The sequence below is a fragment of the Hyla sarda genome, chromosome 9 (genome assembly GCF_029499605.1).
Source record: "Hyla sarda isolate aHylSar1 chromosome 9, aHylSar1.hap1, whole genome shotgun sequence".
Lineage (NCBI taxonomy): Eukaryota > Metazoa > Chordata > Amphibia > Anura > Hylidae > Hyla > Hyla sarda.
This window is the reverse complement of record NC_079197.1, coordinates 62,510,930-62,534,796: the sequence shown is the minus strand read 5'-3', so window position 1 is coordinate 62,534,796 and position 23,867 is coordinate 62,510,930. Positions and strand designations below refer to the sequence as shown.

Here is a 23,867-nt window from a genome sequence, read left to right as displayed (position 1 = left end):
GTACCCCAGGTTTTTTTCTCTATGTACTGTACCTCCTCCCTCTACATATGTGATGTGATACACAATTATGACTTTACAACAACTATAACAAATTTCCTTTTTTTCTTCCAGAATTGGATATTTGAAGGAGGAGACTTCACCTGCTCCAACATTGCAAAAATGAACAGTTTTGGAATGTACTATCTATATGTTTGAAGAATTTCCATCTATGCTGTGTTGAACTGAATAAATGCTGTATGAGTGCAGTAGTGGTGTAGTAGTATCTGTACTGGGAATGGGAGACCTTGTTTGGGGTTTTTTCTTCATGATACTCTCTTGTAAGGACTGCTCTTTCTGCTATACTCTAAAAAAAATTATTTTTTTATTTTTTATTATTTATTTTTTTTAGAATATATATATTCCCTCTTGAGATATGGTGTATTGATACATTGAGGTTAGCGCTGCTGGACAAGCAGGCACACTTAATAAGAAGCTAGGTGGGGTGACCTTAGTGGGGTGGGGACTTGACGGTCCCGAACACAGGGGTCCCCCCTCTGATGGATAACATCCTGGCCCTTAACTGGGTCCAGTTTGGGACCCGTCCCTAGCTACACAAGTTTTTAGAACCCCTCTAAAATCACCATCACAATATTTACTGTATGATATACAGCTAAAATAAATAGGATTCCTCAAAATAATATTTGTTTTCATTATAAATTTTTTTATTACGTATTTTTATTTTTCTATTTTTTTTACATTTTTATTCTTATTTTGTCTATTTTGTCTATCTGTCTGTCTTGTCTATTTTTAATTATTTTTCGTTATCCATACAATTTTATTAGTTTATATTTCTCTACTATATTTTATTCACTCTTCTTTTGATTCTTCTTGTTCTTCTGCTAGTTTCATGAATTACTTCCCTCATCTGGGTCACTTATATCCACAGTACTGATGCACTACACCTAATTCTGCATATTGTTAAGCAGGTTTGGTTCACTTAGGGTTAACATCTGCTCTCAGCAGGTTTGACAGCCTATGCTCTTGCGATCCTGACTCGCACACAGTGTTGACAGTTGCCGGGACAACGGGTCATGTGACCAGACTGGTCTCATGACAGGGATCTCATATCTGGAAGTGCTTTCAGCCTCTCACGCAGGCGCAGTAACTAATTACCCACGCTTGCAGCACCATTACATGGATCAGGTGAATGCCTCCCCTTCATTGTTCAGTATGTATGGATTTCTATGAATCGTTTTGTGTACACATGTGTTGCATATCTTCTTGTTATATGTAATTTAGCTATGAATTGTATTTTTCAAGCTGTGTTTTTAATATTTTTACTATTACTCTGCACAGTATGCACTAGCGCACTTTATATACCAGTATGCACTATTTTCTACATGAATTTATATTTACACTTATGTAGTTTTTATTTGATTTGTATTAATGATCACTTTATGAAATTGTTTGGCACTAATGATTTGTATGGGCATAAAAGCCCTCATAGGTTTGTGTATCACTATGCTTGAAAAAGGCTCCAGGAGGAGCTGAAACGTTGTAATGCTGACATGAGATATTAAATCACTTATTTTGTTGGAGTGCTGCGCCTGTATCTGGTTTTTATCTTGGATGGACTCTGATCAAGTCCTTTGGGACCCTGGCACCAATTTTTTGGTTGGACTGGATAAGTAGTGCTGCTTTATTTTGGGATTATATATATATATATATATATATATATATATATATATATATATATATATATTAAAAATACATTTATTAAATGAATCTAATAAAAAAAAATGCATAATGTGTAGGATCGCATTGGCGGACATCCGCAGCATTTAATATGCTGCGGATGTCCACCATGTGATCCTACACATTATGCAGCAGTCACGGTAATGAGCTCCCTGCTGCGGCTGGGTAGCTTTGTGTGTCCACTCATAGCGGCGGATTTCCCGCCAGCAGTCATGAGCGGACACACTGAGCTACCCAGCCGCAGCAGTGATGGATATATTCGCCATGAGCGGGTGCTTATTCCCACAACATGGCGGATATATCCATCAGGAGCCTTAACTGTTACAGACAGATGCGTTATACTGCCAGCCGACCAAGGACCAATCAGAGTGGTCCCTGGTGCAGCCAATAACTTGTAGGGGTGCGGTATATAAATGGGGTCACTTGTGGGGGTGGGGGTACTGTTCTGCCCTGAAAGCCAAATGGCTCTCCTCTCCTTCTGAGTCCTACCACACGGCCAAGGAACCATATATGGCCAAAGCGGGGGTATTTCTGAACATGGGACAAGCAGCTAAATAAAATATAGGGTGCATTTCTTTCAATATCAGAAGTGATGTACAAAAAATATGCCCCCCAAATTATGCATTTGTGAAAAATTGCAAATTTCGAATTTTTAACACTGACTTTGTAATAATTCCTGCCAAAAAACTATGGTGTTAAAATACTCACTGTACCCCCTAGCGAATACCTTGAGTGGTCTAGTTTTTAAAACGGGGTCATTTTGGGGGGGGGGGTCCTATGTTCTACTACCTTTTAATTTCTGCAAACCTTGCATAGCACACAAAAAAAGATGTACTTTTCAAATTTTCTAAATTTTCAAAATTTCAAGTTAAATTGTTAGGCTTTGTTTAAACGAATTTAAAATGTTAATTAAAAACAAAAAAATGATGTCAAAATAAAGTAGACATCTGAAAGTATAAGTTTCATAAACTATTTGGTCAGTATGTATAAATATATGCAACCTATTAGTGTTAAAATAGCAAAAAATCTTAATTTTTTGTAAAAATTTCATGATTTTTTGCATTTAAAAAAAAAACTACAAATGATATCGGCTTACTTTTACTATGTACATGAAGGACAACTTGTGACAAAAAAACAATGTCAGAATTATCGTGAATGGCAAAACGTTACCAGAGTTATTCTCTAATAAAGACAGACATCCCCGATTTGAAAAAACAGGCCTGGTCTTTCAGGGGCGTACAGGTTTATTTGTATTGGTCCTTAAGGGGTTAAACATAAAGAAATTGTGAGTTAATAGATATTCAACGACCAAAATAATAAATCTCTGCAGGTCACCGGAGTATGGGGCATAAGTAGACAGGAACCACTCCAGAGCAATCAATGCTTCTCCATGTGGGATGACTGAATATAGGGCTGTGACATCAGCCGTTATCCATCTCATCCCAGGTTCCCACCGGATGTTGTCCATGGCAACCAAAACATCCCTGGTATCCTGGAGGAAACCCGGGATGAGAGGGACCAACGGCTGAAGTCTGGAATCAACCCACTCACATAATCTCTCATTGAGTGAGCCGATACCAGCCACAATTGGCCGCACTGGGGGAGGGAATGTATTTTTGTGGACTTTTGGGAGTGAGTGAAATATTGCCATAATTGGATTAATCACCTTAATATATTCTGCTTCTTTACCAGTTAAATGGCTTTCACTCACTCCCAAGTCCACAATGCTATATAGTTGTTTTTTGAACTTTGGTGTTGGATCAGTTTTTAGGGATTTGTATGCAGTCACATCAGATAGAATATTCATGTTTAGTTGTTTATACAATTTACTGTCCAACACCACAATTCCCCCTCCTTTGTCCGCTCCACGGATCACTATTTCCCTCATTTCAGTTAATTCTTTTAATGCATTTTTCTCTTCCTTATTACTATTGTGTTTCACAGGTGGCTCATTAAGTGATAATTTATAGAGGTCTTTTTCTATGAGGTTTTGAAATTGATCCAAAACAGGGGTCCGAGACATGACCGGATAGAAATTAACTGGGTTTCTAGATGTAGTTAGTTGTTGGAGTTCCGAGAGAGTAAAAAGTTCACTGAAAGTGAAACCCTCCACTCTGCCGGAAGATTCTCTTGTATTCACTGTGTACTGCGAATTTACATTAATCACATCATATTCATTAGTCGATGCTGATATATCATTTGTATTATCATTCACAGATTCAACAACAGAAAAATGACCAACAGTGCCCGAATCAATATTCCCTCCCTCCGCCCCCCTCCCCCGGTCCAAACTTCATCCTTGAGCAGTCTCCTGCTCATGTATTTTGGTGAAATGTTTGCAAACCGTAATGGAGCACACAAAGCGGTTGACATCTAACATTGTTTTATAAAAGTCAAATGTACACGAAGGAGAAAAGGAAAGTCCCCTGGCCAGTACCTTGAGATGATGCTCTGATAGGATCCTGGCCGACAGGTTGAAGACAGGTGAGGTAGTTAGTTCTGCTTGGCATTCTGTCAGCGTGTTCTCTTTACGGCCACGATGTTTCCGGCCTCAGCGTCGTTTTTTGCATGTTTTGCTTTACGATTCTGCGGAACAGGTGAAGATGCTGCATCCGGGGTTTGCAGAGTCAACATGTCTCCTGGATCCACTCCTGGCACAGATTCCATCTCGGTCTCGCTGAAGCTGACTCTAGCAGGTTTAAAGTCCTTATTTTTGTTCTCTCTCTTATTTCTTTGATTCTTTAGTATGGACTTTGGAATGGATTTGGTGGATCGGCTTTGAGGCCAGTCGTGGACATGATGCGATTTGTAGTCCTGCAGATCGCGCAGAAACTTATTCTCTTTTGTCTGTAAGATCATAGTTTCCAGTTTCGTGATGTTCCCACTTATTTTGTGGTTTAATTCAGCATAGGTAGGATGATGTTCAAACTTTAGTATTGATTTTTGCAGTTCCGATATTTTTGACGTGATCTCATTCAAATGTTTTTTCATGTTTTAAGATTAATCTTACAAATTTTAGGGATGAGTCGTTCAACAATTACTTCCATTCGGTTTTAAATTGATCTGAGAAGATTGTGGTTGGGAACTTACGAAGTCTCAGTCCTCTAGGAACCATTTCCCTCTCCACGTATTTTCTCAAAGTGGAGGAGTCCCACCACAGCTTTGTTTCTGAGACCAATGCTGTTTCTAAATCCGACATCATGATTTTAAGATCCACAGCTTCATCGACATTGGTGTTACTTTTGCTGAAGATTTCTGTCATTCGGCTTGACCGGGCTAGACGTTTCTGTATAGGTCTTAGGCATAGGTCAGTAGCAATTGCTGTATCTCCGTCCGCCTCTTTATTCCCTTTATGGGTGGATCCCCATTTTTCCCCTCCATAAAAGAGATCCATGTGCACACTTTGTTTGTAAGACTAAGGCCGTTGATTGTGGCCGAAACGCGTCACCTGTCATCGTTTGGTGTTATGGCTGAATACATTTTCGTATTGCTTGACATCCGCGCTGGACATTCTTTGCTTTCACCATCTACAGACTAGTATAAGCGGCAGATGATTTTTTATGTGGAAAAAAATACACAGAATTGCGTTGAAAATTCATTCATGCCTCCTCTGCTAAGGTTCATGAAGGTGAGGCAGCTTGTTGAAATGTATTAGGCAACGAAAAGCTATCTGCCCCTCTCTGATAAAATGCTGAATAAAGTGACTGGGAGGTTAAAGGCTGGCATAAAAATCCCTTTCAGCGAGAACAAGCACTGCTCTCTGTCTACAACGCTGATGTGACTAGCAATTGGAAGTGGAACGCTGCGCTATGATCAATATAACAGTATAACACACAGAGACACACAGTCCGTCTTATCACTCTGCAGTGTATGGCATCAAATGAGCAGCCGCAAAATGGCTGCCAATTATATAGGGCCGTGACATCACAGGGGTGATTAAATGCTGATAGGCTGCATCCTGCATGTGATTCAGGGTCATCCCGCTTACCTCTCTTCCCGCCTTGCCTTCCCGCCTTCCCAGCATCCCCTGCACCATGTACTGACATGTGGATCCACCATTTTTGGTGTCCTGGAGCCTGGAACGCTATAAAATGGAGCTTAATTTTGCAATTTGCGCGATAGAATAGTGGCGATATTTGCATTCATTGCGAATTGAATATTTCCTGAAATTCATAACGAATTCGGGTTTGTCTGCTTTGATTCGCTCATCTCTAAACACTATACCTTCTGTGAATCATGAAGAGGGCATGGTTGTGTTTTGAGTATGCTTTGCTACATCTGGGGGTCGTGAAATCTGAAGACTATGAACCTTAACCCCTTAAGGACCCTTGACGTACGCGTACGTCATGACACCCTGGTACTTAAGGACTCATGACGTACGCATACGTCATGGAGAATTCCAGCCCCCGCCGCGCGCTGGGCGGAGATCGGACTGGGATGCCTGCTGAAATCATTCAGCAGGCATCCCGTACAAACACCCAGGGGGGTCAACAGACCCGCCCATGCCGGCGATCGCGGCAAATCGCAAGTGAATTCACACTTGCGATTTGCGCAATTCCGGGTCATTACGGGTCTATGGTGAACCGGAATATAAGGGGTATTGCGGTTTTCTAAGACACCCACGATCCCCTGAAGGATTAGGAGTGAGATGGCAGGGGTGCCACCCCTCCTATCCCTGCTATTGGTGGTCTAGACGCGACCACCAATAGCAGATCGGGGCGGGGGGTTAACTTTCATTTTCCCCGTCCTGCCCACCCACAATAGACGGGGCAGGATGGGGAAACGAAGGGGACTGAACGCCGACGTCCACTTACCCATCCAGGCGGGCGTCGGAGGCAGCGGTCGACGGAGATCGGTGGGCGGTGATGTCGTGCGGCTGGATCATACGGAAGCCAGTGAGTTGCTTGGCAACATCTGGAGGGTACAGTTTGAGACCATTATACAGTGGTCTCTAACTGTAGACAGCTGTTTGGGCATGCTGGAATATGTAGTTTTGCAACAACTGGAGGGCTACAGTTAGAGACCACTATACAGTGGTTTCTAAATGTAGCCCTCCAGATCTCGCAAAACTACAACTCCTAGCATGCCCAAACAGCTGTTTGCTGTCTGGGCATGCTGGGATTTGTAGTTTTGCAACAGCTAGAGGACCACAGTTTGGAGATCACTGTGGCCCTCCATATGTTGCAAAACTGCAAATCCCAGCATGCCCAAACAGCAAACAGCTGTCTCGGCATGCTGGGAGTTGTAGTTGTGTACCTCCAGTTATTGCATCTTGAATTGCATATGCATCTTCCAGCATGCCCTTCGGCGATCAGTACATGCTGGGAGTTGTAGTTTTGAAACAGCTGGAAGTTTGCGCCCCCCCCCCCCCCCATGTGAACGTACAGGGTACATTCACACTGGCAGGTTTACAGTAAGTTTCCTGCTTCAAAACTCACTGTAAAACGTCAGTGCGAATGTACCCTTAAAACACTACACTAACGCATAATAAAGAGTAAAACACAACATATACACCCCCTTACACTGTCCCCGCCAATAAAAATTAAAAACGTATTGTATGGTATTTTATGATGTGTAAACTATGTAACTATGCAACTATGGCAGTGTTTCCAAAATGGAGCCTCCAGCTGTTGCTAAACAACAACTCCCAGCATTTCCGGACAGCCACTAACTGTCCAGGCATGCTGGGAATTTAGCAACAGCTGGAGGCACCCTGTTTGGGAATCACTGGCGTAGAATACCCCTATGTCCACCCCTATGCAATCCCTAATTTAGTCCTCAAATGCGCATGGCGCTCTCTCACTTCGGAGCCCTGTCGTATTCCAAGGAAACAGTTTAGGGCCACATATGGGGTATTTACATACTCGGGAGAGATTGCACTACAAATTTTGGGGGACTTTTTCTCCTTTTACCCCTTATGAAAAGGAAAAGTTGGGGGCTACACCAGCTTGTTAGTGTGAAAAAATAAAAAAAATTCACACTAACATGCTGGTGTTGCCCCATACTTTTTATTTTCTCAAGTGTTAAAAGTAAAAAAAAAAGACCCCCAAAAAAATTTCTCCTGAGTACGGAAATACCACAGATGTGGGCGTGAAATGCTCTGCGGGCGCACAACAAGTTTTAGGAGAGAGAGTGTACATTTGATGCCTAAATTGGTGATTTGCACATGGGTGGCTGATTTTACAGCGGTTCTGCCATAAACGCAAAAAAAGAAATACCCACATGTGACCCCATTTTGAAAACTACACCCCTCATGGAATGTGACAAGGGGTATAGTGAGCCTTAACACCCCACAGGTGTTTAATGAAAATTCTTCAAAGTTGGATGGAAAAATGAAAAAAAAAAAATGTTTTCACTAAAATGCTGGTGATACCCAAAATTTTTCATTTTCAAAAGGAAAAATAGGAAAAAATCCCCCCAAAATTTTGTAACCCTATTTCTTCTGAGTAAGAACATACCCCATATGTGGATATAAAGTGCTCTGCTGGCGCACTACAATCCTCAGAAGAGAAGGAGCACCATTGGGATTTTGAAGAGAAAATTTGTCCGGAATTGAAGGCCACGAGTGTTTACAAAGCCCCCATAGAGCCAGAACAATGGACACATGTGACCGCATTTTGGAAACTACACCCCTCATGTAATGTAATAAGCGGTACAGTGAGCATTTACACCCCACAGGTGTCTGACAGATTTTTGGAACAGTGGTCCGTGAAAATGAAAAATGTAATTTTTCATTTGCACAGCCCACTGTTCCAAAGATCTGTCAAACGCCAGTGGGGTATAAATACTCACTGCACCCCTTATCAAATTCTGTGAGGGGTGTAGTTTCCAAAATGGGGTCACATGTGGGGGGGTTCCACTGTTCTGGCACCACGGGGGGCTTTGTAAACAAACATGGCCCCCGACTTCTATTCCAAACGAATTCTGTCTCCAAAAGCTCAATGGCGCTCCTCCTCTTCCGAGCATTGTAGTGCGCCAGCTAACGTCTACACATTGGGTATTTCCATACTCAGAAGAGATGGTGTTACAAATTTTGGGGGTCATTTTCTCTTATTACCCCTTGTAAAAATGTTAAATTTGGGGGAAAACCAGCATTTTAGTGGAAAATTTTTTTTTTCATTTACACATCCGACTTTAGCAAAATGTTGTCAAACACCTGTGAGGTGTTAAGGCTCACTGTACCCATTGTTGCGTTCCATGAGGGGTGAAGTTTTCAAAATAGTATGCCATGTGGTTTTTTTTTTCTGTCCTGGCACCATAGAGCCTTCGTAAATGCCACATGCCCTCCAAAAACCATTTTAGCAAAATTCGCTTTTCAAAAGCCAAATGTGACTCCTCTTCTGAGCATTGTAGTGCGCCAGCAGAGCACTTGACGTCCACACATGGGGTATTTACATACTCAGAAGAGATGGGGTTAAAAATTTTGGGGGGCATTTTGTCCTATTATCCCTTGTAAAAAAAAAATTTGGGGGAAAACTAGCATTTTAGTGAAAAACAAAATCATTTACACATCCAACTTTACGAAAAGTCGTCAAACACCTGTGCGGTATTAAGGCTCACTGGACCCCTTGTTATGTGCCTTCCAAAATAGTATGCCATGTGTTTTTTTTTTTGCTGTTCTGGCACCATAGGGGCTTCCTATATGCGACATGCCCCACAAAAACTATTTCAGAAAAACTCACTCTCCAAAATCCCACTGTTGCTCCTTCCCTTCTGAGCCCTCTAGTGAACCAGCCGAAAACTTGACATACACATATGAGTTATGTCCTTACTCGAGAGAAATTGGGTTACACATTTTAGGAAGATCTCTCTCCTTTTACCCCTTGTAAAATTTCAAAAACTGGGTCTACAAGAACATGCCAGTGTAAAAAATGAAGATTTTGAATTCTCTCCATCAATTTGCTGCTATTCCTGTGAATCACCTAAAGGGTTAACAAACCTTTTGAATGTAATTTTGAATACTTTGAGGGGTGCAGTTTTTATAATGGGTTATTTGTGGGGTATTTATTATATGAAGGCCCTTCAAATCCACTTCAAAACAGAACTGGTCCCTGAAATATTTCGATTTAGAAAATTTTGTGAAAAATTGGAAAATTGCTGCTATACTTTGAAGCCCTCTGATGTCTTCCAAAAGTAAAAACATGTCAACTTCATGATGCAATCATAAAGTAGACATGTTGTATATGTGAATCAATATATAATTTATTTGGAATATTCATTTTCCTTATAAGCAGAGAGCTTCAAAGTAAAAAAAAAAATGCAAAATTTTCTATTTTTTCATCAAATTTTGGAATTTTTCACCAAGAAACGATGCAGGTATCGACAAAATTTTACCACTCACATAAAGTAGAATATGTCCCGAAAAAACTGTCTTGGAATCAGAATGAAAGTTAAAAGCATCCCAGAGTTATTAATGTTTAAAGTGACAGTGGTCAGATGTGCAAAAAATGGCGGGGTCCTGCAGTGAAAATTGGCTGGGTCCTTAAGGGGTTAAGAATATCAAGGCATTCTGGAGCAAAATGTGTTGCCCAGTGTCAGGAAGCTTGGTCTCAGAGGCCAGTTATGGACAGGCAGGTCATCCAATAGGATAAAACACACAGCTAAACACACCCAAGAATGCATAAAAGCAAACAATTAGTCTATTCTGTGGCCTTATATGACCCATGTTCTAAAAAAGGAGTTGAAACATGCAATCTGGAGACAGCACTCTTCAATCCTGAGCTAGCTGGAACAGTTTGTGAGGAATGGGCCAAGATACCTTTAAACAAGTGTAGAAGTCTCGTTGAGCATTACAGAAATTGCTTGATTGCAACAAAATATTAAGTTAAGGGTACCATCATTTTTGTCCAGACAAGTTTCATTTTTTTGTTTTTAAAATACTATTGAACCACAATTCAAAAGCAATACCTGATTTCCATATGTTATTTTTCAGTTAACTTTTATTAATTATTACTTTCATCTGTATGAATTTATTTCAAGGAGCATTGGGTGTTCCTCTGTTTTTAATGAAGGAGCACCAACAATTTTGTCAACATTTGTATCTATACTATATCACACTAACTCTGTCTGAGGTGCTTTGTCTTCCATCTTTTCTTCATAAACAAGCAGGATTTTCTGGAAAGTATGGGAGTACCTTTGCCCCCCCCCCCCCCCCTCGTCCAGTCAAAAGTCTTGAGTTTTTATTATCAAGTGATAGCTAAGGGCAGTGCTTGTATTTTATTCATACACCCTACTCTGCTACCGATATATTAGGGTTTTACCATCTGTCTCATAATTCAAGGAATTTTAGGAGAGGTGAATACTGTGGTGCTGAGGACACTTAGGGGTGGGACTTCTGCTCCCAGAGAGGTTTCTGTCCTCCCTGAGCTCATCCTGATGGGTATGTATGAGGCTAAGGCAGCATAATCTTTTGTGATGTATGTCATCTCCAAAATCCTCATCTCAGGGCCTCATGTGGCTTGTAATAGTACAGGGTGGGCCATTTATATGGATACACCTTAATAAAATGGGAATGGTTGGTGATATTAACTTCCTGTTTGTGGCACATTAGTATATGTGAGGGGGGGAACTTTTCAAGATGGGTGGTGAACATGGCGGCCATTTTGAAGTTGGCCATTTTGAATCCAACTTTAGTTTTTTCAATAGGAAGAGGGTCATGTGACACATCAAACTTATTGGGAATTTCACAAGAAAAACAATGATGTGCTTGGTTTTAACGTAACTTTATTCTTTCATGAGTTATTTACAAGTTTGTGACCACTTATAAAATGTGTTCAATGTGCTGCCCATTGTGTTGGATTGTCAATGCAACCCTCTTCTCCCACTCTTCACACACTGATAGCAACACCGCAGGAGGAATGCTAGCACAGTCTTCCAGTATCCGTAGTTTCAGGTGCTGCACATCTAGTATCTTCACAGCATAGACAATTGCCTTCAGATGATCCCAAAGATAAAAGTCTAAGGGGATCAGATCAGTAGACCTTGGGGGCCATTCAACTGGCCCACGACGACCAATCTACTTTCCAGGAAACTGTTCATCTAGGAATGCTCGGACCTGACACCCATATTATGGTGGTGCACCATCTTGCTGGAAAAACTCAGGGAACGTGCCAGCTTCAGTGCATAAAGAGGGAAACACATCATCATGTAGCAATTTCACATATCCAGTTGCCTTGAGGTTTCCATTGATGAAGAATGGCCCCACTATCTTTGTACCCCATATACCACACCATACCATCAATTTTTGTGTTCCAACAGTCTTGGAGGGATCTATCCAATGTGGGTTAATCTCAGACCAATAGCGGTGGTTTTGTTTGTTAACTTCATCATTCACATAAAAGTTTGCCTCATCACTGAACAAAATCTTCTGCGTAAACTGAGGGTCCTGTTCTAATTTTTGTTTTGCCCATTCTGCAGCACCTGAAACTACCGATACTGGAATCCTGTGCTAGCATTTCTCCTGCGGTGTTGCTATCAGTTTGTGAAGAGTGGGAGAAGAGGGTTGCATTGACAATCCAAAACAATGGGCAGCACATTGAACACATTTTATAAGTGGTCAGAAACTTGTAAATAAGTAAGTAAGAATAAAGTTGCGTAAAAACTCAGCACAATAAGTTTGATGTGTCACATGACCCTCTTCCTATTGAAAAAACAAAAGTTGGATTCAAAATGGCCAACTTCAAAATGGCCGCCATGGTCACCACCCATCTTAAAAAGTTTCCCCCCTCACATATACTAATATGTTAATATCACCAACCATTCCCATTTTATTAAGGTGTATCCATATAAATGGCCCACCCTGTAGTTTGCAAGTTGTACTTCACTGATGGAGGGAGGAGGCACATCCTTAGAATCTATATGACAGTTCTCATTTACTATGCACATGACTGCATGCTATCAACAGTTCTGCAGAGCTGTCAGGCAGCTCAATTCAACAGAAATTTCCTGTGTGTGGCCATTATAGATCTCTACTGTCACCTCTAACGTCTCTGCTAAATAGATATTGGTTATGCCTAGTAGTCACCAGGAAAAACAAGCCTAGAAAGGAGTACATGCAACGGCAACTTTACTTTATTTAGCAACGAATCATTCACATACATATAAGCATATTATTAAAATGAGATGCAAGACAATTACATATTGTACAACTGGCAAAGAGTTAACCCATGTAGTGTCAGTGAGCAGTCCTTAAAAATGAAAAACGTGTATATGTAGCTGCAACTCGACAATAGGGACAATAGTATTACTGCCAGATGAGTACTAACCTGTGAACAATGTAAAAAGTGGGGGTACACTTTCCTCAAGTCTAAGCTTGATTGTCACCAATAAATGGGTGTATATAAAATATATGTAAAAAATGATGTAGATCCAGTGAATTAATTAAAAAAATGTATTATTACAATGACAGTGCTTGTGGTGTCCTTTGTAGGGCCCTTACATCGGACTCGCCATGATAAGCAAGGTAGTGAATGTATAAAATATACATACAATAAAATAAAATAAACATATAATATACAGGGTAAAAAAGTGCTGGTATCCCAGTGTGGCAAATAGTCTGTAGAGCTTATAGATGTATGCACAGAGATCGTGCCTTGTATGGTTGATTTACACATAGTCTGAGTAGCAATGTCTCTGTATAGCTCGTATCTGGTCACGATACTGCATGTGGCAGCGTGTTGGTAAGGGGTTAAAATCAATGTGCTCTGCGGTGCTGGGGTTTCCTTGTGTGTATCCCACTCTACCCTGGCGGCACAGGGATAGAGATTGGTGAGTGGGATATAGATAGTCTCTTAATTGTAATTCTGTGGGTGCATGAGGTTGCGCTCTGACGTACTGGAGGCCCCTCAAATGTGGGCCAATCTACCCCGGCGGCACAGGGAAAGTTTTGAGTGGATTTGGCACACTGTGCCATGTGCAATGTCCTGGAGCTTGGTTGCCGGAAAAAGGTTTTCGCTGGGGAGACGTCCGCTGGCAGGTGGAATGCGTAAAACAACGCCGGAAGCGTACTCCAGTAAATTTCTTGCATTCCAGTGAATGTTGGTAAAGATCATCGGGTTTGCCAATACTCGGGTATAGGCGATAGAGGCTAGATGCGTTTCGAGGTACTCATCTACCTCTTTTTCAATAGCAATCATGCTATTGAAAAAGAGGTAGATGAGTACCTCGAAACGCGTCTAGCCTCCAGGACAAGGCACGATTTCCGTGCATACATCTATAAGCGCTACAGACTATTTGCCACACTGGGATACCAGCACTTTTTTACCCTGTATATTATATGTCTATTTTTATTTTATATTAGTCCTTAAAAAGTGTTTACCCCTCAGACTAACAAAGAGACTTGATGCTTCTTCTTGAAGGCCACAGACAAGATGCCCCTCAGGTCAAAGCAAGGTGTCTATCATATTAATCTTGGTGCCTCACAGGAACCAGCTTGGTCCAAAGTGACTCAGAGAAAGCCTTAACAACTAACTCCTCATAGGCTCCTCATGCTCTCACTCTCAATGGAGTGCTAATGGCCTAAAAATTCCCCCACACCTTTATGCTATTCTTCTGTAGGAGAAATCTTACCCGGATAGGGGTTGACAGGCCTAGGAGGGACAATCATCTATTCACCAGAGATAGGTAATGAGATACCTGGCTTGGCCTAAATTTCCTGTAAGTTTCTGAAATCGGAGTAAAACACTGACATTAAGGTAAAGCTATAGGCTTTGCATATAATTTCTTCCAACAATTTTCAGTAATGTGCCATGTATAAAGATCCTTTTCTTCTTCAACAAGGTTTAAATAAGTTAACTAACAGTACCAGAAGGTTCTGAATGCGAATTAACCAGCTAGGAAAGTCTAGCTAGATACTAAGATACTGTAAGAGGTCACGGCAGGTGGTGGATCCTCTGGGCCTGTGTGGATGATGACGTGAGCCATGCTAGGGAGCGGAGTCTAAGGTGCTGCTGGTTTTCTCCAGAGCCCGCCACTAAGCAGGATGGTCTTGCTGCGGCAGGCAGCACCCAGGTCGCTACCCCTGGCACGACTCACAGTTAGCTGGGAGGTGGCGTGGCACAGAAGGAGACTGGCTGGACATGGCAAGATGGCAGTAGGTCAGGACAGGAAACACAGGTGCCGGGTAGGTAAGGTAGCAAGGAACAGGTACACGGTAACAGAGACACAGAACTTTCACAATGACAATAGGCAACTAAAGTTCCGGCAGGGAACCAAGGGAGGAGCTGATATTTAAGGACAGGGGTACAGGTGTAGACACTTGATTAATTGAGCATTGGCCCTTTAAGAGTAGGAGCTCCAGCACGCACGCCAGGACTGCAAGGACATGGAGAGGTGGAAGATGAGGGAGGTGAGTGATGGGCTGGGATTCACATGCGGGCGCGTCCCGCAATGCGAATCCCAGCCCCGCGGGCAGCGGGGACACAAGCAAAGAGCGATCACGGCCGGCGTGTCTGGACCGAGCGCAGACATTACAGAAACTAACATACCATGTGGTTGTGTCCTTTAGAAAGCTGAGTTACCATCCTGGTATAACAGTAAAAAAATATACCATTAAACAAATAAAGCAATAGGTGACATGAGACAAGTAGCTTTTTATACTTGACCGTACAATATAATTCCAATAGCATAACCTTCACTAACAAAGCCAACCACAAAGTTCAAGGTGTACAAGCATACTGCATAAATATGTACTTATTTGCAAATAAAAATGACTGTTATGTCTAGCCAGTGAATCCTCCTTTATTAATAGATCTGAAAAATCCGAGGCTGTGCTAGATTGTCTGCAGTCAATCCTCTGACATGCGTACATTAGCATATTTACTAGTATTTCAGCAAAATGTTATTTCTATAACAAAGCAGACATGCATTTACAATGACATCCTCTTAGGGGCGTGCATTCACACACACAAACACACATAAGAGGGAGTGACTTACTGCTCACTGCTCAACAACATTAGAACACCATCCTCATTACAAGAGGAGAAAGAAAGAGGCAGGGGAGAAAGGCTTGAAATACTAAGCAAAGAATTGTGTATTTTTGGCTTCACAACAAAGATAATACAGGTATACCTATATTTTTATAGTGTTATGTGTGAAATGGCAAAGTTTATATTTGGTTATTTATTTTCCCTAAAACATCTTAACGTCAGTGCAGCTTGCATTCATTTCAATAGATGTATTTGAAGTTAGAGTAATGTGTTGCAAAGGTAAAGATTGATAAACTGTCGCTGTTGAAAGTCGAACAAAACCGCCAACCTTGTTTAAGGGTGCGTTTACATGTTCAGGTTTTAAATTGCAATTACTCTATACAAAGGCAGGAACAGATTATAAATGGAGAACACATCTACAGAAAAGAATGAAACTCCTTTTTGATTAAATTTGTGGCTTTGTATACAATAACTGCAATAAAAAAAAACTGAACATGTAAACGCAATGTTCAGCGTGCCTAATCTACCGGAGTAAGGATAGGAGTTTGGATAAGACAGTTTTACATGTATGTAAATAATAATTGCATGATTATGCATAATATGAGTTTAAACTTATTTCTAGATTATTTCCCACAAAAATTGTTTTTTTTTTCTACTAGGATCAGCTTTCTTTACTGTCTGAAATGTTTAAAGCCTGACTTTTTTTTTTCTACATATTGCTGTTGAATATTTGTATTTAACTTTTAATATATGAGTTCTGCAATTGAAGAAGATGCCACATTTTATATAGCTTAAAAAATTTAATTTAATCAGTTTTATGTAATTTATTCATAGTGCACAGTATTTTAGTAAGTTGGATTTGTTTTCTACATCATTATTGTGTTCCTGATCCTCTTCTACCTCTTTAACTATTTTTAGTCTTTGTTAGGGCCATCAGAAGAGATTAAAAGGAAAGCAATTCTGCTAATCTCTGCAGTTGACAGTGTAAGCCAAGGATATTAATTCCCTCACTTATTTTTCAGTCTGGTGTGGTGTCAGAGAACAATTTTGTTATTGAAAAAGTACTGCATATTTTATGTTGAAAAACCAAACCAACTTTAAAAAATATTTAATATTGTACCCTAAAATATGTCACTTTGATAAAATCAGAAAAATAAAAAATATGTTTCTTTTCCTAATATAACATAAAATGATGGTGTGGATAACTTGCTGTCTACTGCGCTTGCAGTGCAACATTCATAATATACATAGCAAAAACAAGAAAATTGTTCCTAATAGAAAATATATTGCTTACTCATAAACAGCAGAATGAACAACAAAGCAATTTCCTATAAACAATAGGCACTCTTGTAACTAAAATAGGTAGTCCAAGATGTCCTGTCTGAGGTCAAGTTTTCAATAAAGCTTTTAGTGCCTGAGCCACTTCCTGGCCTTTCACTGCATAAGTAGAGGCTTGCCAAAAATCTGATGCAATTTATGCAAAACAGAATAAAAAAGTAAATAAACAAAAAGTTGGCTGGCACAACATTTTAAAACGTAACTGCAATCAAGCTTTGGCGGCAGTATATCTGTTTAAATCTCCCACAACTTTGCAGCCAAAGACTTGTCCAAAACTGAGGCAATCAGGATAAAGATTTTCCACAAAAGTGATTGACACAGTAAGGAGCCAATGGCTGAGCACCGTATTTACCTATAGGTGCATAATTAACGCATGCTAAATGCATTACAGATTGGATGGCCCAGCCATTGGTGCTCAGAGACATGCACAAATGTGAAAAGGGGGCCCTTTGATGCCCTATTGACAGGCATATTATTGCACTTTGCCACTTTCTGTGCAAATTATGCGGTAGATTGCAATAATATGATTCCCCCCCCCCCCCCCCCTAATAGCTGTTTGGGCAGCATAAAGACTGGTACAGGACCTTTTAGGACCTAAAAGGTCCTGTAACAGTGCACTGAGGAAGAGGAGGTAATAGGGGAAATATGGGGGGAGGGGTATAGAAACCAATGTATGTGGAAGTGGGGAGGTCATAGGGAGCAGTAGATGTAAGTTAGGGAGCCATAGGGAGTTGTATAGAAGGGGTAAAGGAAGCAGTATATAGGGCGGCAGTGTATGGAGGGCCATTTGAAGGACACAGCTAATTTTCATTTTTGCATTTTTGTTTTTCCTCTTTGCCTTCTAAAAGCCATATCTCTTATATTTTTCCATACACAGACCCATATGAGGGCTTGCTTTTTGCAGAACCAATTGTACTTTGTAGTCATTTTACAATAAAACATATGGCATACAATTATTATAACTGTGGAAAAATCTAAAAGAAAACCGCTATTTTGCTTATTTTAGGAGGTTTTGTTGTTACGAAGTGCACTTTATGGTTAAAGGGGTACTCCACTAGAAAACATTTTTTTTTAAATCAACTGGTGCCAGAAAGTTAAACAGATTTGTAAATTACTTCTATTAAAAAAATCCTAATCCTTCCAGTACTTATCAGCTGCTGTTATGATCCACAGGAAGTTCTTTTCTTTTTGAAATTCCTTTCTGCCTGACCACAGTGCTCTCTGCTGACACCTCTGTCCATTTTAGGAACTGTCCAGAGCAGGGTAGGTTTTCTATGGGGATTTGCTCCTACTCTGGACAGTTCCTAAAATGGACAGAGGTGTCAGCAGAGAACACTGTGGTGAGGCAGAAAGGAAATTCAAAAAGAAAAGAACTTCCTCTGGAACATACAGCAGCTCATAAGTACTGGAAATGTGAAGATTTTTTAATAGAAGTAATTTGCAAATCTGTTTAACTTTCTGGCACCAGTTGATAAAAAAAAAAAAAAAAAAAACACTAATGTTTTCAAGTGGAGTACCCCCTTCTGTCTTAAACTGACAGGTTCTGAGACAGAAGGGGCAATCATCTGGAAAGGGCCCAACAGCATTGTACAAATTTTGTGAAGAGATGGGGTGGAAGGATAGTTGGAGTGTACTAAACCCAGAAATTGATGCCTTTTTCCCGTTATTGTTCATTCTTCTCGCCAGCATCAAGAATCAACATGGTGCTTATGTGGCTTTACAGAATACTGAGAGAATCACATATTAAACAAGTTTGATTTCCAACCATTGTCCATTAGTATGTGTCTTCAAGAGGGAACAAAGAGAATAATTGTGCTGGAGGACATAAACCAAACATTAATCCACATTGGCTATAGATTGTGAAATAACTGAGAAAGTAGAGGAAGAATTAAGAGAATTTCATGATAACAATATAGGCTCTGCCAGACCCTTTATAGTTTTGGATACAATGAAGACATTCCGGAGAGGGGTTCTAATTAAAAAATTTGCTATATATAAACACAAACAGAGAGAAGGCAGATAGTAAAGAGGCTGAGGTCAAAACAAGGAAGCAGGAGTATATAAAGAATCCATCTCAAATGAATTTTCTGAACTTAAAGGGGTACTCCGGCACTAAGACATCTTATCCCCTATCCAAAAGATAGGGGATAAGATGCCTGATCGCAGGGGTCCTGCCCCGTGGTCGCCGATAATCAGACCCGGACTGATTTTAACTGGGGTGCTGCGTGCAAGATCACGGGGGTCCCCAGCGGCGGGACCCCCACAATTAGGCATCTTATCCCATATCCTTTGGATAGGGGATAAGATGTCCAAGCGCTGGAGTACCCCTTTAAAGAATGCTCAGGATAAATATGAAAGTATTTCTATTAAACAAAGCCCAGAACAAACTTTTTTTAGTGGGTAAAAACTATTTATGGAAGTGTGAAAATGGGCAAAACATTATCCCGAATTATCAAAGCCAGAGATTATTAGATTAATAGAGATTAATAGGTTTAAAAATAAGATGGAGGTAATACTTTCTGACCCTAAGAGATAGAATCAGAAGTTTGAGAGCATTTTCAAGGATATGGATCAGAGTGTAATGTGGGGAAGCAAGATATAGAGGAATATTAATGAAAATTATATTCCCAAAATTTCATGTACAAACACTGATATGCTTAATGCGCCCATAGAGATTCAAGACTTAGAGAGAGCTCTAAAGTCCTTTTTGGAGAACTCTGCCCCAGGATTGTACTTACTTCCTTTCCAGACTTATAGGAAATTTGGCAGAACTATATGGTCGATGTTTATAAGTGTTAAGGCTGTCAAGGCTGTATTTGTGGGAGTGTAGAGGGCTATTTAAATCCCCCTCCTACCTGTATCAGGTGCATACTTTGCAATGGAGGTGTACTTTGTTTAAGAAGCACTGCTTGAGCTCATACGTCCCAGGAATAGGAGGAGTCAGTGGATTCGTTCAGGTCTAAGCTGCATCTGGAGTGGTAAGAACAGGTTCCCGGCAAAAATAATGCAGCATATTCCCTGGCTATGTTATGGACAGTAAGATAATGTGTCATTCATATGCAGCTTCGGTCATCTTATAGTGTATATGCGTTTTTGCTTGGTACAGTTGTTGGATGATCCCATAAGCTCTGTTTATCAGTTTTACGTGCAGGTGGGTCATAATTCATAAGTTTCTAGGTATTGTTCACTGGGGGAGTTGTTTATCAGGTCCTGCACCTGATGCATGGTTTTCATAGATCTATCATGACAATTCGCGTTGTCCTCAGTATTGCACATAATCATGCACCTTAGTAGTTCAGTAGTTCTTTCTGCAGGATGTAATGTTCCATCGTGCACCTGATTTCTCTTCAGGGCAGGCCACGTCTCACACGGTTGTATTTAATGAATAAATTATATAATAAAAAAATAAATAAATAAAATCTGACTAGTTGTCAGGACATCATAGGCAGTTCACCAGAGTACCTGACACGCTTTCAGGTTGGGCCTTTTGCACGTCATTGTTACTGGCACGTTCTTCAGAGCAATGAAATTCGCACATAGGCAATTAGCCACCGTAATACCTGACACGACTTCAGGTGGGGTTTACTGCAGGTCATTGTTACTGACATGTTCTTCAGAGCAATAGACATTAGAGATGAGCGAACTTTTCAAAAATTCGATTCGGCCGATTTGCCGAATTTTCCCGAAAAGTTTGTTTCGATCCAAATTTATTCGTGGAGAATGGATGTTAAAAAAGGCTATTTCTAGCCTACATATAGCCTCTATAGGGGTATAGAACACTTTGCTGTGTCGTAAAACGCATATGGAGTGTGCTGGGGTAGTGAAATAATACTGTTATTCAGAATAGCATGCAGATTACCGACATCGCTCTTAGAATCACTGCCACACAGCAGCACAATGACAGAGCCTGGTGGTGGCATCAGTGTCAGGAGACAATTTAGTGGCTGAATGGCACAGCGTGGAGTTGGCTGATACACAATACACTACACACCAGGGCTTCACAATCCCCCCCCCCAAAAAAACACCACAATATATGAAATTATTGACAAAGATTTCTCATTGGTAGCACCCGCTATCCAAAAGTTAGAAATTTCCAGACCCAGGCCCCACCTCTGCGGCATCCGTAACCCATATATTGCCTGTAGGACACAGACTGGAGTTGGCTGATGCACCAGTACACACCAGGGCTTCACAATCCCCCCTCCAAAATCAACACAATGAGAAATGTTTGTCAAAGATTTCTCATTGGTAGCACCCGCTATCCAAAAATTTGAAATTTCCAGAACCAGGCCCCACCCCTGTGGCATCAGTAACCCATATATTGCCTGCATGACACAGCCTGTAGTTGGCTGATGCAAGAGTACACACCAGGGCTTCACCATCCCCCCCAAAAACCAACACAATATATGATATTTTTGTCATAGATTTCTCATTGGTAGCACCCGCTATCCAAAAATTAGAAATTTCAAGACCCAGGCCACACCTCTGCGGCATTAGGAACCCATATATTGCCTGAATGACACAGCCTGGAGTTGGCTGATGCACCAGTACACACCCGGGCTTCACAATCCCCCCTCTAAAATACAACAACATTTTAGAAATTTTTTAAAGAAATACCTTTGTGTAAGAACAAGCACATATCCAACAGTTCACAAGACTCTATAATGCAGGATGGTTGACCACCCAAAGACATTCTTCTCAAAAATTATTAACCACACAATGTTGGAAATTTTTTTACAAAAACTAATTCAATATGTGTGTAAGCACATCTGTCTCCAAAAGATCAGATCACCAAAGGACTTTTTTCGCCCAAAATGATGAAGCAGAGTTAATCCTTGTCCGTATTTTTTATTTTATTTTTATTTTTATAAAAAAATCACACGCAACAAGCGTTCCGTTGTGTAACGGTTAGTATTCTGCAAAATTTAATTTTATTACTGATAAAATTACCAGTAAATTTAGCAATAACACTACCCAAGAGTGTTTAATTACCCAATACATTGCACCAGGAGCAGTCAGGAGTAGGCCTCAGCAGTACCCAAGAGGCTTTAATAACCCCTTACCTTGCCCGATCAATTGCGAGATCGAGCAATAACAGGTGTGTTATGGCCTCAGATGTCCTGGGTCGCACTAGCGCTCCACTGAACGGATTAGGGTCTCTCTATCTTTCAAGGACAGGTGCGTGTTGCACGCTGAAACCAGTTCGTGATAGGGATCTGTGATTGCAATTATTTAATCTTAAAATGAGGAATTACCAGTAAGTGAAGGTCATAAGCTGGCATTTATTAAGTCCCTGCCCTTTGTACACACCGCCCATCGCTATAAGCGATTGGATTAGTTAGTGAGTTGGTTAATGAGGTCCTCGGATCGGCCCAGGCGGGGTAGGAGAAGGCCCTGGCAGAGCGCCGAGAATTTAACGGTCATTGTTGAAATTTGCATTAAGCATGTATTTAGCTACTGCTAAACATCCAAGAATTTAAGGCCCAAGGCCAGAGGCACCAGGGAGGCAAGTAGTTCCTGAAAGACACAGGATGAGTCTGGAGCATGCATTTGCAGTACCCAAGAGGTTTTCATAACCCCTTACATTTAAAGATCAATGTTTACATTTGCATTAAGCATGTATTTAGCTAATGCTAAACTTCAAAAAATTATAGGCCCAAGGCCTGAGGCACCAGGGAGGCAAGTAGTTTGTGAAAGACACAGAATGAGTCTGGAGCATGCATTTGCAGTACCCAAGAGGGTTTCATAACCCCTTACATTTAAAGATCAATGTTGACATTTGCATTAAGCATGTATTTAGCTACTGCTAAACTTGAAAAAATTATAGGCCCAAAGCCAGAAGCTTCAGTTTTCCCCATATTAGGAGCATAGTTGTCCCCCAGATTAGGGAGCATAGATGTCCCCCAGATTAGGACCATAGTTGTCCCTCAGATTAGGCAGCATAGATGTCAATAGATTAGGAGCATACTTGTCCCTCAGATTAGGCAGCATAGATGTCCCCCAGATTAGGCAGCATAGTTGTCCCCCAATCAGCATGGGCCGGTCAGAGCCAATCAAAGGGCCGTATGTGTCAAGCGGGCCGTACAATCCCCAGGTCTGCCCCAGAGGGTTTCATAACCAACCACAATAGAGAAAATTTGGTTGTAGGAGCATGGTCAATCTACTCAGACCCATCTGTCATTGGTGGCTGGAAATCCTGGCTGATCTATCCCAGATTCATCTTGACAAACGTCAGTCTTTCCACATCTTTAGTGGACAGACGAGTTCGCCTTGGGGTGACTATGGACCCGGCCGCACTAAACACCCGCTCTGATGGCACACTACTTGCCGGCAGGACAGCTTTTCCAGGGCAAACTCCGCTAGTTGCGGCCATAAATCGAGTTTGGCTGCCCAGAAGTCCAGCGGATCTTCAATGGTTGTTGGCAGGGTCATGTCGAGGTAAGCCATCACCTGCTGGTTCAGGTCCTGCTCCATGTCCACCTGCTGCTGATGAGTAGCTTCACTATGCGGCTGAAGGAAGCTACTCATCAGCGACTGTAGACTCAGGCTGCTGCTGATTGAGCCGGTACTGCTCCTGCCACCCCTCCCCAGCAGCCGTGGCAGTGGAAGGTGAGCGCAGAGGGCCCCTTGAGTCAAACCTGCTAGTGGATGGACCATGTGGCCGATAGGCATCGGCCAACCGACTACGTAGAAGCTCCCTGAAGTAGGTCAGTTTGTCCTCCCTCTCAGTGGGTGTAAAAAAGGCCCCCATTCTGGGCGGGTAGCGAGGGTCTAATAAGGTGGAGATCAAGAAGTCATCGCGCTGACGAATTTTGACAATTCGGGGGTCACTACGCAAGCAACTCAGCATGCATCATGCCATTTGTGACA

The 23,867-nt window shown here is 41.3% G+C and overlaps 1 protein-coding gene across 5 annotated transcripts in view; it reads left to right on the top strand.

The window, feature by feature from the left end:
• The first annotated feature begins 1,113 nt into the window (after nt 1-1,113).
• Nucleotides 1,114-23,867, top strand: part of LOC130291529 (BTB/POZ domain-containing protein KCTD12-like) — a 602,472-nt gene continuing 579,718 nt past the window's right edge. For 3 of the 5 annotated variants that reach the window (XM_056540350.1, XM_056540354.1, XM_056540353.1), the window contains exon 1: nt 15,509-15,795. Coding sequence is in view for 1 of the 5 variants with exons in the window: in XM_056540349.1 (XP_056396324.1) it covers nt 1,174-1,182 (9 nt within the window). In the remaining 4 variants the exon portion in view is untranslated. Of the gene's footprint in view, nt 1,183-4,000; nt 4,219-15,508; nt 15,796-23,867 lie in introns of those variants that run through there. The other 2 variants (XM_056540349.1, XM_056540351.1) reach the window with 2 other exon arrangements.